This window comes from Seriola aureovittata, chromosome 16, assembly GCF_021018895.1.
Source record: "Seriola aureovittata isolate HTS-2021-v1 ecotype China chromosome 16, ASM2101889v1, whole genome shotgun sequence".
Lineage (NCBI taxonomy): Eukaryota > Metazoa > Chordata > Actinopteri > Carangiformes > Carangidae > Seriola > Seriola aureovittata.
The window spans coordinates 20,262,197-20,278,312 of NC_079379.1; the positions used below are offsets into that span (position 1 = coordinate 20,262,197).

The 16,116-nt window shown below is 42.9% G+C and overlaps 1 protein-coding gene across 1 annotated transcript in view; it reads left to right on the forward strand.

The window, feature by feature from the left end:
* LOC130183509 (growth factor receptor-bound protein 10-like) overlaps positions 1-16,116 on the forward strand; it is a 46,509-nt gene that overhangs the window by 22,541 nt on the left and 7,852 nt on the right. Inside the window, exons 6-13 of the mRNA XM_056399027.1 lie at positions 4,246-4,402; positions 6,947-7,062; positions 9,669-9,743; positions 10,156-10,293; positions 10,637-10,747; positions 13,842-13,940; positions 14,147-14,224; positions 15,705-15,821. Coding sequence (XP_056255002.1) covers positions 4,246-4,402; positions 6,947-7,062; positions 9,669-9,743; positions 10,156-10,293; positions 10,637-10,747; positions 13,842-13,940; positions 14,147-14,224; positions 15,705-15,821 — 891 coding nt within the window. The remainder of the gene's footprint in view (positions 1-4,245; positions 4,403-6,946; positions 7,063-9,668; positions 9,744-10,155; positions 10,294-10,636; positions 10,748-13,841; positions 13,941-14,146; positions 14,225-15,704; positions 15,822-16,116) is intronic.

Below are 16,116 nucleotides of genomic sequence, written 5' to 3' on the forward strand. Positions count from 1 at the left end.
ATACTTATCAGAAGAATTATGCATTTCCTCTTAAGCAGTCACTCTGCCAGCAAAATCAGCTCATCATCTATAAAGAAAGAAAGAATACAAACCACATTACCTCGGACTGGGCCGAAGGTTCAACTTCCAACATCTACATTCATGATTTTGTCCTGTAAGCACATTCAAATAAAAGCAACTTGTGAGCCCAGTCTCTATATAATTGTGTAAGCTAACCATTTCCATTTGCCCCAATGGCCAACAAATAATAGAAGCACCACTCTCCCTCCTCCAATGAATCAAGATTTATTTTACAGTCTGTGGAAGAGATCTGCTCTGGCTTAAAACAACCAGATCTGTGTGTGTGTGTGTGTGTGTGTGTGTGTGTGTGTGTGTGTGTGTGTGTTAGCTTATGTACGTATGAGTGTGTGCCTTTGTTCTGTGGTGTGTGTGTGTTTGCGTATAGCTTGATAGGTTTAGAGGCCCATAAACCTCTTGGTCAAGTGGACCTGACCTTAACGCAGATTATTGTGTTTGACATCTGACCCCATACGAACTGTGCTTGTGTGTGTGTGCGTGTGCGTGTGTGTGTGTCTTTGTTTATATGCATGCAGGTGTCTCTCCATGACCTTTCAATCCAATATGCTGTGGCTCAAAGCCTTTTTTACATGTGTGTGCGTGTGTGTGTGTGTGCGTGTGTGCGTGTGTGTGTGTGTGTGTGTGTGTTGTGTGTGTGTCTGTGTGTGTCTGTGTCTGTGTGGGCTGTATTACCACCACTTACCTTCCTCTGGTGGAGAGAAAAAGGGGAAGTAGGGGAGGGGAAAACAGAGGGGGCAGAACAAGCCAAGGTGAGTTAAACTGAATCATGTAAAGATAGAATTTGAGTACTGAGGAAGGATTTTTCTATTTCATGTGCAGAAACTATTATTTAAAAGTTAAAGAACAAGTAGATGAACAAATTGAAATGTAAATGCAAGAAATTAGAAAGAAAACAGATTAAAAAGGAAAAACTGTCCTGCTGACTCCATATGACGCACAATGTGAGCTTTTTATCTCCTCCTACACTCACCCTTTCTTTCACATGTGCTCATCACATACATGAACATGCATTATCCTCCTGCACACACACACACACACACACACACACACACACACACACACACACGTGTATGTACACTCGGTAAGAGCCGGTGTTATACTGCTCCCCAGATGGCTGCAAAACCACCGCGTGCGACTGGAGAAAAAAGACGAGCAGTAAAGTCAAAAATCTGCTGGAGCCGGTTGTCATAGTTTACAATGTGTGTGTATTTATAATGTGTGTGTGTGTGTGTGTGTGTGTGTGTGTGTGTGTGTGTGTGTGTGTGTGTGTGTGTTTGTGTATGTGGGGCTCATAGTTCTCATGCACATTGTATTAGGGGCCAGCTGGGTTGGCCTCCGCTCTACACATGAGCCTGATTATGACTCAGTATTGCATTACTGACATTCCTCCATAGCTCTCGCTCTTTTCTGTCTCTCTCTCTCTCTCGCCCCCCCCCCCCTTCTTTTTCTTTATCTCCCTCTCCCTGTCTACCTCTCCTGAGGCTGGGCAGATTTGCTGAGCAACCACCCCCCCCCCATCCCCATTCCTCCCATCCTCCCTCCCTACCTACCCCTCCCTTGACCCCCTCAGCAAAGCCCAAACTCCCGACACGTGATCCATACAGCTTCAGATTGAATCATCCCACCATTTTCTTTTCTTTTTTCTTTTTAAAGACGTTCAACTGCCGCCTTTGCAAACCTTGAAGCCATCAGTGTGCGTTACACATGTTGCCCTGGTCCTAACACTCTCGCATAGTATTTCACATACAGCTGAGGAGGAGGAGGAGGAGGAGGAAGAGGAGGAGGAGGAGGAGGAGGAGGAGGAGGAGGAGGAGGAGGAGGATAGGAGGGGTGGGGTGGGGGGGTAGAAATTGAAACCGTCAAGCAGCTCAAAGAAAATGTCAGTGGATGCATGAGAATAAGGGATGCGTGTGTGTGTGTGTGTGTGTGTGTGTGTGTGTGTGTGTGTGTGTGTGTGTGTGTGTGTGTGTGTGTGGGGAGAGTTGTGGGCGTGTTCTGGGGAGAAAGACTGTTAGTTTTCGTGCGACGCTATCAGTGAAGGGACCGGACAGTGATTTCTTTTCTTTTTCTTTTTCTTTTTCTTTTTTCTTCTTCTTTTTTCTTTTTCTTTTTTCTTTTGGGGGGGGGGGGTAAAGGGATTTGAACACAACCCTGAAGATAAGAGTGTAGAGTACGTGACAGGTATCAGCTCACCGTTTAAAAATCCTACACTGGGTTAATCCAGTGTGAGGAGAAGGGGGTGGGGGGGTGGCTCATACCACTCCTCGCAGCTCAGCCTTTATGCTGCCCAGCACGAGAAGAAGGGGCAGGCTGTCTCTCTCTCTCTCTCGCTCTGTCTCTCTTTCCCTCTCGTCCTTCCTCTGTCACTTCCTCCCACCTTCCCCCTCTTCCCTCTTACCTCTCTTGCATTCTCCTTGCCAATCTGTCCCTCCCTCTCTCTCCCTTTCTCCCTCTCTCTCTCTCTCTCTCTCTCTCTCTCTTCCTGACTTCCTTCCCTCCCTCTCATCCTCCTCCTCCTCCCCTCCCTCTCCTCTCTCTCTCTCTCTCTCTCTCTCTCTCTCTCTCTGTCTCTCTGTGTCACTGGAGAGCGTCTCAGTGTGAAAATGCCATCCTGCTCTCCAGACTGTTGCCTCTTTCAGGCTGTGGAGGTAAGAGACTTGTGTGTGTGCGTGTGTGTGTGTGCGTGTGTGTGTTCGTTTCTTTTCTGGATGACTGTCGTGAGGTCTGTGTGTGTGTGTGTGTGTGAGTGTAGATGTATGTGTGTGTGTGTGTGTGCGTGTGTGTGACTGTTACCAGTCTGCAGCGATGAGGACCTTTGCATTTCTCCCTCGATGTTTCTAAAACTTTTCTCACACAAAGCTCATGCGTCATGAATTTACTTTTTTTTTTTTTTTTTTTTTTTTTTACGGGGGGCGTGTGGGAAGAGACGAGGGAGTCTTCTGGCTTTGCAGAGGTAGTGAGTGCTGTGACGTTGTTTCTGGTTGCAATCGGAGTCTCTATCTAAGCGTCGCTGTGCTGGTGCTTCTGGTGTTTTGTGTCATTTCTAGGCCACCGTTGCCTGTCGTTTTTTAAGGTGTTTTCGTGTGTTTCCACTTCTCGGTTGCCATTGTTCGACTTTATTTTCCATGCCCACCCGTCCAGGCGCTCGCCCATCACCAGCTTTGTGTCTTGTTTCATGTAATTTTCAACATTTGTTCCCCGGCGGGTTTTGTGTGAAGTGCAGGGAAGCAGAATCCCTGCTGCGGACAGAAAATGTTAAGTAAATGGGTGCGTGAGAATACACGCACAAACATACATGCACAGACAATTCCTCTCCTTCTCACTTTCCGGTCCTCATTCTCTCATATCTATGTGTGTGTTTGTGTATTACGCTGCGTGTGAGAGCGAGCTCACCATGGTGTGTGTGTGTGTGTGTGTGTGTGAATCTGCTCATACAGTGGTGTGAAGCAGCTGGTCTGTGGTTATCTGTGCAGCAACACACTTGAAGAAGGCAAAATTACGGCCGATTTTAAATGTTGCTTTGGACACTTGGCTGAAATGGTTCAAAATGGCGCAACAATGGAAGTTACTCCGGCTCAGAACTGTACCAGCTCTCTGTTCCCGGCGGTGACAGTTTTAGGAGACAAAAAGCAACATGTGTAAACCCACCGTGTTATTTCACTGTCCAAGCGTGAAAATGTGGTTTTCTCTGTTTTTCTGACTGTGGACGTTCTTTGCATGCGACACAAAACGTGTCATTGTGGGTTGTACGTAAGCAGGTTTACACGCATATTCGTGGAAGTGCGTGTTAGTAAGTTTGGTTGAGCTGTGGACAAAAGGGTTGAGCTGAGAGCGCATGGGCCAGCCGACCTTTCCTGGACGTCATCATTCCTCTTTTTTTTTTTCTTTCTTTTTCTTTTTTTTTTAAGCGTTGCTCATGTTGCGATGACAGAATGTGAACAGGACTTTTTAAAGGTGGACTTCATAAAGCACCTGGTTATGGAGGTAAATGTAACCGCAGACCTGCTCCACTCTTCGTCTTTATTCGCAGTTTTGAATTCCCGAAAGCGACTCGGGACATGTAACGCCTTCTCACTGTCTCACTGTTTTCAGCCAAGTAACAACATGACATTTCCCTGCTGTCGTGTGCATATATCCCCATCATTATTCTCATGTATATATTTTCAGATAGTGAAGGTGTGGAGCGAGGATGGGGCTGGTAAAGTGGTGGAGATCCCGGCAGACATGACGGCCAGAGACGTCTGTCAGCTCCTGGTCTACAAGAGCCACTGTCTGGACGACAACGCCTGGACGCTGGTGGAGCACCACCCCATCCTCGGCCTTGGTAAGGATGTGTCGGTGTGTATATGTGGATCCAGGTGTGGACTTGGTGCATTGTTGAGTCTTTTTCTTTCTTTTCTTTTTTTTTTTTTGCAAGGATCAACTCTTATTTTGAGTGTCTCTGCTAATACGTCGTGTATATGCAGTGATGTAGCAGGTTATGAAAAGATGGTTAGAAAGCGTTACAACTTCCATTGAGGCCAAATCTGTCACATCAGTGATACTGCGCTCGGTTTTACTCTTCTTTTCTTTGAAAGGCCACGGCTCTCTGGTGGGTTTGCCGTCCACTGCATTCTAGTATCTTTAGGAGTGTCTTTTCTGCAGGTGTGTTTCAGTCTTGTATGTGTGTGTGTGTGTGTGTGTGTGTGTCTATACTTCTTTTGTGGGTCTCTGCATGGGTGGGGAAACTCTCTTCTGTGTATTCTCAGTGTGTATGTTCACTTGAGCATGGCACGAGTGCTTGTATGCCTTCTATAGGGCTCGGGTAGGGAGGTGTGGCGGTCATAGGATTAAGTATTTTCCGTGTTCTGCGCACATGCCCGCTCCCTCCCAAATCATTCGCTCAGGAGGGGTGAAGAAGAAAGAAAAAAAAGGAATAACACACTTTACTTTTGCCATGTCTCCTGTTGAACCTGTATGTTTTTGTTTTTTTCTCTGCGTCCGTCTTTGTCCTCGATGAGGCTTTCCGACACATGAGTTGTAATTTTAGAGTCAAAGGATCACTTTGTGTTTTGCTGCTTGATCTACGTTTCTGGAAAAAAGTGCACTGGAGAGATGGAATGTGAGGTGAGGAGAGGGAGGGAGGGGAAAAGAGGGAGAGAGAGAGATGAAGGGAGAAAGAAAGGGAGAGAGGAAGAGAGGGAGAGAGAGAGAGAGGGGGAAGGGCGGAGAGGTCTGGACTAAAGCGTCATACCAGAGCTGCAAAGAACCAATCGTGGGTCTCCGTCGGACGAGCCCCTAGCCTTCCTAGCCAATCAGTCTTTTCTTAACCCTCCACAGGAAATTCCCCTGCTTGCAGCCAACACACACACACACACACACACACACACACACACACACACACACACACACACACACACACACACAGACTCCAGACATTTCCACTTCTAAAATGCAGAGAGAATCCTTTTTTTTTATTTCTTTTATTTTTAGCAAAAACAGTGTCCACGGTTTCACCAAAATGTGTGTGTACGAGTGTGTGTGTGTATGGGTGTGTTTTGCCTTAATAAAGCAAGACTATGCGAGTTAATCTGGAAGGGAGAATTAGTGTTAAACCCTGCTTGCTATCATTTCGTGTGTGTGTGTGTGTGTGTGTGTGTGTGTGTGTGTGTGTGTGTGTGTGTGTCCATCCAGAACTGGAACATCCTGTCACAATCAATTTCTAATCGGCCTCACTCTGAGATCATATGCCCTCAATTTCAAGAAAGAGTACAACACACACACATAGAGAAAGTAATTGGGCCTCTGTGGTGCACAGTGAGCAGGTTAGGTCTGTGTGAGCTCTTAATGTGTGCTTGCGTGTTTGTCTGTGGCTTGTACTTTGCTTATGGCTTCTCTGCTCTCAGCAATCAGCGTAAATACATGACATCACCCCCCCCCCCTTCATCTCATGCCACTTCTTCTCTCCACCTTCACCTCCTCCCTCCCTGAATCACAGTGCTTCTTCTTTTCACAGCCCCTCCTCATTTAACCTCTTACTCCCTTGCTTGTCTCTTAGTAACAGGCGATTTTTCTTGCTGTGTCATTGTATACAATAGTGCGTGATGTAGTGAAAAATAAAGAAGTGGCCTGAAGTCAGTGATCATTTTGATAGACAAAAAATACAAAAAAAAAAAATCTCTCATATCTGAACACAAGTTAACTGCATTCTCAGTAATGTTTGTGTTTATGCTTCATTTCAATTATCATACAACATGCTGTGTATAATGCATTCACAGCTATGACTTTACTATGACACTCTATTTTTGCTTGTCAAAAGGTGTAAAAGACTAATTATCTCCCGTTTATATGAATCATATCAATTATCCACTTAAATTAAACCTATTTTTTTTAAACAAGCTACATCAGTTTAAACTGATTTTCACTGGGATTTTATGTTTTGGCACATCAAAAAGTTGCTGTTTCCTGCTTCCAGAGGACACTGTTGAAAGCAGTTTATACTAAACAAGGTCCTTTGGTGACAAGGACATTTCAGAATATGCTTTCAGTATTAAAAAGAGAGTGAGGAAATGCATGCTAAAGAGCTGCATTTTAAGCTGCAGATCAGCCACTCCCTAAAAATTATTTAAAAAAGAACAATGAACAGTGAAACTTTTTTGTATTGATTTTTTTCCACCCAATTTCCACTTGTGTTTATTATTATTATGTCCTTGAAATAAAAATAATGAGCTCTAAAGCTGTGTAAGAAAAAAAAAAAAAAATCTGTGTGTCCCTCACAGTCCAACCCTGAGGACGACTCAAAGATGACACAGTTGAGGTGACTAACAGCCTGTTTGTGTGTGTGTGTGTGTGTGTGTGTGTGTGTGTGTGTGTGTGTGTCTTCATACAGAGAGGTGTCTGGAGGACCATGAGCTGGTGGTTCAGGTTCAAGCCTCCATGAGCAGCGACAGTAAATTCCTCTTCAGGAAGAACTATGCCAAATATGAATTCTTCAGGAACCCCCTGGTGAGTCTCTCGCATCCCTGAAATGACCTTTCTCTGACTGCTTCGGTTTAGCACGCAGCCCCACATACACACTGCCCCACATACACACACACACACACACACACACACACACACACACACACACTCACACACAGCTGTTCTGCTGCCGATTTTCTGGCCTTGATATTTTTGGATTGGAGCTGCTGATAGCTAAAATTTCATGCTGAAATTTTAGACAAAAAACTACAGGCACTCATGCACAGTGTTTCCAGGATACAGAAATATTTTTTTCTGGGTGATGTGACAAACCCTCTGTAGCATCAAAAATATCGCAATTTCCACAAAATCTTGATTTATAATTACATGTCTGAGAGTCTTACAGCCACGAAATGAAAATTGAGGACATTTCCAGTTTGGTGGTCAATATATGTCATTTATTTTGACCATGGTAACTGTTTTACTGTCATAAACTATTGTGAAGGCCGACTGATAAAATGATGACTCCCTGACTTTGAAGCAGTCGTGAAGTTTGTTGTTAGTTTGTTTTTGTTAGTTTACTGCCAGGCTGGTTATGAACTCCTAACCAATGAGTGAGCCAGCTAACATTTTCTCTGCCTAGAGATAACAAAAAGGATAAGTCTATTTTGATGGTTTTAGCTTCACTTCTATAGCTCGCAGCCAGCCCCCTCTGTTGGCCGGAATAAGTGCAATGCTAGACGTCTGCTTTAATTACAAACATTAAAAACGGGGACATTTCTGGGGACAGCTCCAGCTGGGGACAGTCCAACAAAAACAGGGACATCTGGTCAGCCTATTGTAGGCACAAAGATGCTTTGAACTAAATGTTTATGTCGTCATGTTTCATGCTCATGAATGACAATAAATGACAATGCTAACATTTTAATGTTTAACAGGTATGTTGTTTACCGTGTTCACCATCTTTGTTTAGCATGTTATCATGCTAACATTTGCAAATTAGCATTAAACAGGAGAATCCACTCAGTTATGACATTGCTACAGTAGGCTACACAGTATAGCCATTATGTTTTTTTGTAGGGACAGATGATATATATATATAAATAAAACAATATTTAAATGTTGTCAACTTTTGACTTGGCTTCATTTTAACTGGAAATTAGCACTACTCTCAGTAGTATGTGATGTTTGATATTTTCAAAGCCAGACAACCAGAAGGAAGAGACTTTTAAGAAGGTAAAGGACAGTCTTGTTCATTGCAAGGTAGAGTTTATTAGGTGAAACGAGGACAGAGCTAAATGCTAACATCAGTATGCTAACACGCTCTCAATGACCATGCTAGCATGCTGATGTTTTAGCAGGTGTAATGTTTACCATGTTCACCATCTTCGTTTAGTGTGTTACAATGCTAACATTTGCAGCTGAGGCTGATGGGAAAGTTTTGGACAAATATCATGGCAATCCTGTTGTTGAGACATTTCACTGAAAACCACAAATATTAACCTCATTGTGGCGCAAGATTAAAAGTCAGGGATCACCAAAGTCTTGGATTCAGCCTCTGGGGACCATTAATGTACAAAATTTGACCGCTACCTGTTCAACAGCTGCTGAGATATTTTGATCTGCACCATTATAGTGACTGACAGACAGATATTACCTTCCCCAGGAGAAAACGTCTAGCTAGCTGAAAGCACTGAATGTTATTCATGCTCTCTTCTGTTGATCAAAGCTCTGTAGTATTTTTGTAGTATACTGATCTACTGATCAATTCCACAACTAATATAATTTTCATCCCGTTTTTTTTTTTTCATCAAGACAGAGTGAATTATTGTTCATATTTAGTAAAAGCCCAGTATTGTCCCATATCAGTCTAACTTTGTACACAATGCTCTCTTTGTGTCGTCTCTCACTGTGTTTGGGCTCTCTGTGGTCACACTATGATTTATTTCTGCCCTCCTTCTGGTGATGTAGAGGCTGAAGCTCATTCTACTTTTGCACCCATTTCGAATCGTTTTGGATGGGAACATGAGCTGAAAAATAAAATGCAAAGCTGTTCATCATTTTAAAGACACAAACCTGCCTCTGACAGCCAGCATGTCAGTGTTAGCCAGCTTGCGTGGCATCTTTTGCTGATGTGGACTCAGCGTGGGGCTCTGCTGTTATGTGCTGGCTGGGTATACGGTGACATTATTGCCGTGGTGATTTAGGTGTGTGTCAGAGCCAGCAGGTGACCTCAGCTCTGTGGTAATGAGCACACTAAAACACCAGAGTGCTGGCCGCGGCCTGTCAATCATGCTAAGAGTAGCGCTGCTGGCTAAAGGGGATTACATCAGCGGGTGAGATCATACTGCATCTACTCCCAGGCTGGAGTGCCCTCTCTCTCTCTCTCTCCCCACCACTTTGCCTCTGAGTCCTTGTACTCATCAAACACACACACACACACACACACACACACACACACACACACACACACACACACACACACACACACACAGAACGAGAGATGTATTCTGCATAGAGAAACACTACCCCACTCTGAGCTTGCATATGCACTAAGTGTTTTCTAGTACTGCCCTCTTTCCCTCCCTTCTTCTCTCTCTTTTCTTTCTCTCTCGCTCATTGTCGGCCTCTCTGTGTGTTTTTCCATCCAGAACTTTTTTCCAGAGCAGATGGTGGCTTGGTGTCAGGAGTCTGATGGCTCAATCCCTCAGTCACAGCTCTTACAGGTGAGGCGATGACTAAGTGAAAGGACACATACAACTCTAATAGCATGCATGCAAAGACTTGATTCATTACCTAACCCCTAAGTGTTACCTCAGCTTTAATTTAATCCTACATCTAAATCTTAACTGTAAGGAGCTGTGAAAGCAGGAAAATGTTCTCACCATGGAGGATTTTTATCTCTGTGAGGACATCTGGTAATCCAAAAATATGCATGCACACACACAGCTCCTGAAATCTGCTAATTGCATTCACCCAGTGTTGTCACTGCCAGATTTTTAGGAATACAGACAGAAGAGCATGGACATTATAGTTTTTGAAGTGGATTTTACAGCAGGAGAAATATGTATGTTTTAAGGATGTTAAAGTTTCAAACAACTGTGGTACCAATAGATGCTGTTGTGTGTTTTTTCCCAGAACTTTCTGAACTCTAGCAGCTGTCCAGAGATCCAGGGCTATCTGTACATGAAGGAGCCGGGACGCAAGTCCTGGAAGAAGCTCTACATGTTCCTGCGACGCTCGGGTCTCTACTATTCTACTAAAGGAACATCCAAGGTGATAAATTACTGCTGTACCGTTTTCTGAAGCTGGTTTAAAGGAGACCAGCAGTTGACATTTTGTGTAAAATAGTTCAGTGGCTAAACTTATTTTTCAAGTTTTCTCTACTATTTGATATATTTTTAAATTTTGTTAATCCCAGTTTTTCTTTAGGGAGCACTGATGTCTAATCAAAGAATAAATCAACTTCTAATTTCATGTTTTGTTAAATGAAAAATAGAATAAAGAAAGAGAAAAAAAGATCTTTTTTTTTTTTTCAATTTCCAGAAGAAAACATGAAGAAATGTAAAATAGATGTCTGTAATTCTTCTCCCTCCCCCATCAATCTCTGACTGAATAGGAACCCCGGCATCTGCAGCTGCTGTCGGATCTGGAAGACAGTAACATCTTCACCATCATCACCGGCAGAAAACTACACAATGCCCCCACAGACTACCAGTTCTGCATCAAGGTAACACACACACAAGGAAACACAGCAACCTGAGCAACTCATTTAATCCAGCGCTGAAGATTAGATGAGATAATTTCACTCTTTTCTTCATTTAAATCTGTAGTGACACATCCCATACAGGGAACAGTATATCCATTTCCATCCTATCAGAGGTGGATGACGGGCTGTTATCTGTGCGCGTGTGTGTGTGCGCGTGCATGTGTGTGTGTGTGTGTGTCAGAGGACTGTGTGTCCCACTCCAGGAGTTATCTGTGGTGGGTCACCTGCTGATCTGGGATAAACCCAGTCGGATAAGCTGGGATGTTACAGCGAATCTGGCCCGCCTAACCCCCTCCCTCACCTCTCCATTACATACACACACACACACACACACACACACACACACACACACACACACAGAACGAGAGATGTATTCTGCATAGAGAAACACTACCCCACTCTGAGCTTGCATATGCACTAAGTGTTTTCTAGTACTGCCCTCTTTCCCTCCCTTCTTCTCTCTCTTTTCTTTCTTTCTCTCTCGCTCATTGTCGGCCTCTCTGTGTGTTTTTCCATCCAGAACTTTTTTCCAGAGCAGATGGTGGCTTGGTGTCAGGAGTCTGATGGCTCAATCCCTCAGTCACAGCTCTTACAGGTGAGGCGATGACTAAGTGAAAGGACACATACAACTCTAATAGCATGCATGCAAAGACTTGATTCATTACCTAACCCCTAAGTGTTACCTCAGCTTTAATTTAATCCTACATCTAAATCTTAACTGTAAGGAGCTGTGAAAGCAGGAAAATGTTCTCACCATGGAGGATTTTTATCTCTGTGAGGACATCTGGTAATCCAAAAATATGCATGCACACACACAGCTCCTGAAATCTGCTAATTGCATTCACCCAGTGTTGTCACTGCCAGATTTTTAGGAATACAGACAGAAGAGCATGGACATTATAGTTTTTGAAGTGGATTTTACAGCAGGAGAAATATGTATGTTTTAAGGATGTTAAAGTTTCAAACAACTGTGGTACCAATAGATGCTGTTGTGTGTTTTTTCCCAGAACTTTCTGAACTCTAGCAGCTGTCCAGAGATCCAGGGCTATCTGTACATGAAGGAGCCGGGACGCAAGTCCTGGAAGAAGCTCTACATGTTCCTGCGACGCTCGGGTCTCTACTATTCTACTAAAGGAACATCCAAGGTGATAAATTACTGCTGTACCGTTTTCTGAAGCTGGTTTAAAGGAGACCAGCAGTTGACATTTTGTGTAAAATAGTTCAGTGGCTAAACTTATTTTTCAAGTTTTCTCTACTATTTGATATATTTTTAAATTTTGTTAATCCCAGTTTTTCTTTAGGGAGCACTGATGTCTAATCAAAGAATAAATCAACTTCTAATTTCATGTTTTGTTAAATGAAAAATAAAATAAAGAAAGAGAAAAAAAGATCTTTTTTTTTTTTTCAATTTCCAGAAGAAAACATGAAGAAATGTAAAATAGATGTCTGTAATTCTTCTCCCTCCCCCATCAATCTCTGACTGAATAGGAACCCCGGCATCTGCAGCTGCTGTCGGATCTGGAAGACAGTAACATCTTCACCATCATCACCGGCAGAAAACTACACAATGCCCCCACAGACTACCAGTTCTGCATCAAGGTAACACACACACAAGGAAACACAGCAACCTGAGCAACTCATTTAATCCAGCGCTGAAGATTAGATGAGATAATTTCACTCTTTTCTTCATTTAAATCTGTAGTGACACATCCCATACAGGGAACAGTATATCCATTTCCATCCTATCAGAGGTGGATGACGGGCTGTTATCCGTGCGCGTGTGTGTGTGCGCGTGCATGTGTGTGTGTGTGTGTGTGTCAGAGGACTGTGTGTCCCACTCCAGGAGTTATCTGTGGTGGGTCACCTGCTGATCTGGGATAAACCCAGTCGGATAAGCTGGGATGTTACAGCGAATCTGGCCCGCCTAACCCCCTCCCTCACCTCTCCATTACATACACACACACACACACACACACACACACACACACACACACACACACACAAGACGGCCGGTATGTCAGATGCTGTCAGTGGGGGTGACAGTGCAGGATTGGGTACGGGATTTTACTTTGCTGCTGGGGGTGGCTGGATTGTTGCTATGGCGACATAAATGAATTTATCAGTAGGGGTTGCTTTTAAGGAGCCGTGTGTCTAACATCTCTTGTTACTGGTGGAGGAGGAGGGAGAAAATCTGTGCTGTGATGTTTGAATAGTCGTTGCTTGCGGGGGTGTATTATATTGTTGTTTACATATAACACTAGAGAGTTTAATTAAATGTCATTCATTAACTGTGAATTGACACCTGAGAAAGTCGACAAGCTCAAAGTTTGTGTATCATTCAGAAGTGTGAGCCGACTTTATTGTCTTTGAGAACATCACTGAATTGATGGATGATTGGTTGATTGGGTGAAATCATAGTAAAGCAGTTACTGTCAGGTGCCATTGGCCGCTTAAAGTGAGGCTATTCAACTTTCTTTCTTTCTTTTTTCTTTCTTTCTTTCTTTCTTTCTTCTACAAATGAAAAGTTGAATTCACAATCAATACAACACACTTTTGTTTGATTAACTCAGAGGCTGCTACACACTCGGTCTGCTACGACCAGTAGATTATTGTGGCTACTGTAAGCTAATGTTAGCTAACCTTAGAGTGATATCGATATTGAGTGATATTGAGATTAGTGAGTTTGCTAACATCATGGCTCTTCTCTAGTTGTGCTACTGTTTTATCATTTACCATTATTCCATAATTGTTACCTGGACATGACGTAGTTTTGCTTTAAGATTGATCATAAATACAACTTTATGGGTGTTTGTTGTTGTTTGTCAACCTCTCTATTGTATATGTGATGTATTTGATTGCAAATAATGTACCACCAATTTTCCAATCTTTTTTTTCCTTTTGTCTTTCTCTTTTGTAGTCTTGCTCTGCCCTGTCACAAGGTTTAGGGTTTCCATGTACAGAAAACTGAATTGCCGAAAACCACAAAGTAAGGTCTTACATGTTCATGATGTGCATCTCATTAATGTAATGTCCCACTGTGTCTTCTGTCTGACAGCCCAGCAAAGTGAGGAGCGACTGTAAGGAGCTAAAGATGCTGTGTGCTGAGGACGAACAGAGCAGGACTTGCTGGATGACTGCCTTCAGACTGCTCAAAGTACTTCCTTTATTTTTATGTTGTTGTAGTTAAATCCAAGGCCGTGAGGACTACTACTGTACAGCTCATAGAGGGTTGACAAATGCTGCTAATTGGCATCCAGTTAGTTAATAGATAAATTCTCATTTCTTGAAGTCAACATTAAATAATCAGTCTGCACTTTAAAAACATGACTTGATGGAGTCTCTTCTCTCCTGCCTTCGCAGTATGGGATCGTACTGTATCAGAGCTACAACATCCCCCAGCAGAGGAAGTCCAACCTCTCACCTTTCACAGCGCCTGTGGTAAGGATCTGCGCTGACATCACTTTCTTACAACCCTGATCTAATGCCCCCAGTCAGCCAGGGCCAGTCCAGATTTATCTGTTAGTTAGCTGATTGGAAACCATTGGTGACTGGCTGATTGGTGACCACCTCGTTCTCCTTAAGAGGAAAAAACACAACTTATGCATTTTGCATGAGAAGGATTTGTTAAATACTAAAATGAGTTTCTATTCAGATGATCATTGCTGCTGTTGACATTTGTTAATGAGGTGAAAGAGGTTCTGCAGCGAAAGGCTTATGGTCCAGATTCAGGTCAGGCTGCTCATTTAAACAAACAGCAGGCTATAACAAAAGTACATCCGGCACATAAATCTTATCCCGGAGTTATTTACAAAGGTGAACATTTACATAATGCTCATACACACATACGGTGTATAAAAGATTGAACACACAGCAAACAGAGACCTGCATTTTTGTATGCTGTGTTACACTAAGACTAATTACCTCACACCATGAGGTGTTGGTAAAGTCCCATAAGCTCCTTTGGAAAGATTGTGAGTTAAAATAACTGACAAATCTCTAGAATCTGTTCAAACTTTGTACTTTTTGAACATTAGACTTGTGGAGTGAGTTTAGTTTAAAGACTCGTGGTCATTTAAGTTTACCCCACTGTAGAACAGTATGTACACACTCGCAAATCATTGTACCCGCTGCAACTAACAATTATCTTTGATATCAGTTAATCAGACTTTAATCTTTATTCATTGCTCAACTGCAAAAAATAACACAAGATGATGTCTGCAAATGTCTTGTTTTGTCAAATCAACTGTCCAAAACTCAGCCGCTGCATATCTCATTTTCATCAGTCATTTTCAAAATAATTGCTGATTAGTTTTCTGTTGATTGACCAATTGATTAATTTGATTGCATTAAATTTAATCACTCTAATTTACAGATTATGATGACAAATCTTGAGTGTTCCCATAGAATTTTTTATGATTTTCGACTGGGCATTAAGATAAGTAAAAATGTATAATTTGGCAATATCTTACCTTAAATAGGGCAAATTTAAGGCACTAGATTTTTAATGTTATTATAAATTCTTGACTTTTGTGGCCAGGTGATTGTGGAAACCCTTTTGCTTTTCTTCTAAAAGGCATTAGTAGTATATATAAGAGCTATTTGGTTGAATTTATTTTTGGCGGAGGCAGAGGTCTAAGTAATTAATTAAAAAGAAACCTTGAATAATTTGAGCAGGAGAGGCAGAAAGCCAGGGGAGGCTTGTGCTGTTCCTCAGAGCAGCTTTTTGTGGATTGGCTGAAGTGGGTCTGTGTGCAGACAGGATTTGTCATGCCCCAGTGAGTGTGTCTGGCTTGTTTGACCTCTGACCTTTTGCTTACCCCTCCTCCCCTTCACCCAACCACTTGTGTACCACCTCCCCCTATTCCGCACCTACCACCACCCTTACCCTACCCTCCCACCCTGCCACGTCTCTTAACAGCGGAGTGTATCTGAGAACTCCTTGGTGGCCATGGACTTCTCCGGACGGACCGGTCGCGTCATCGACAACCCTGTCGAAGCCCAGAGCGCCGCCCTGGAGGAGGGACAGACCTGGAGGGTAAGAGGGAGGGTGTATGAAGCTTGGCCTACGGGCTGGATAAATCCGCAGAAAATCGATGAGTCGAGATTACAAACATGGATTTAAGATCCAAATGTGTCATGATGAACTTATGATATTAGTAACTGTATATCTTATCAGCTTTCATATAATTTGGTTTTGGTAAAGTACCCTTGTTACCCTACAACTATGGAGGGTTTTCACTACACAAGGCATTTGTGTAGAAATGTTTTTCGTGGAAAGAGTGCGCATAAGCCGTCTTCCATTTTGAACTAATGTATCATTCCCCTCCAGC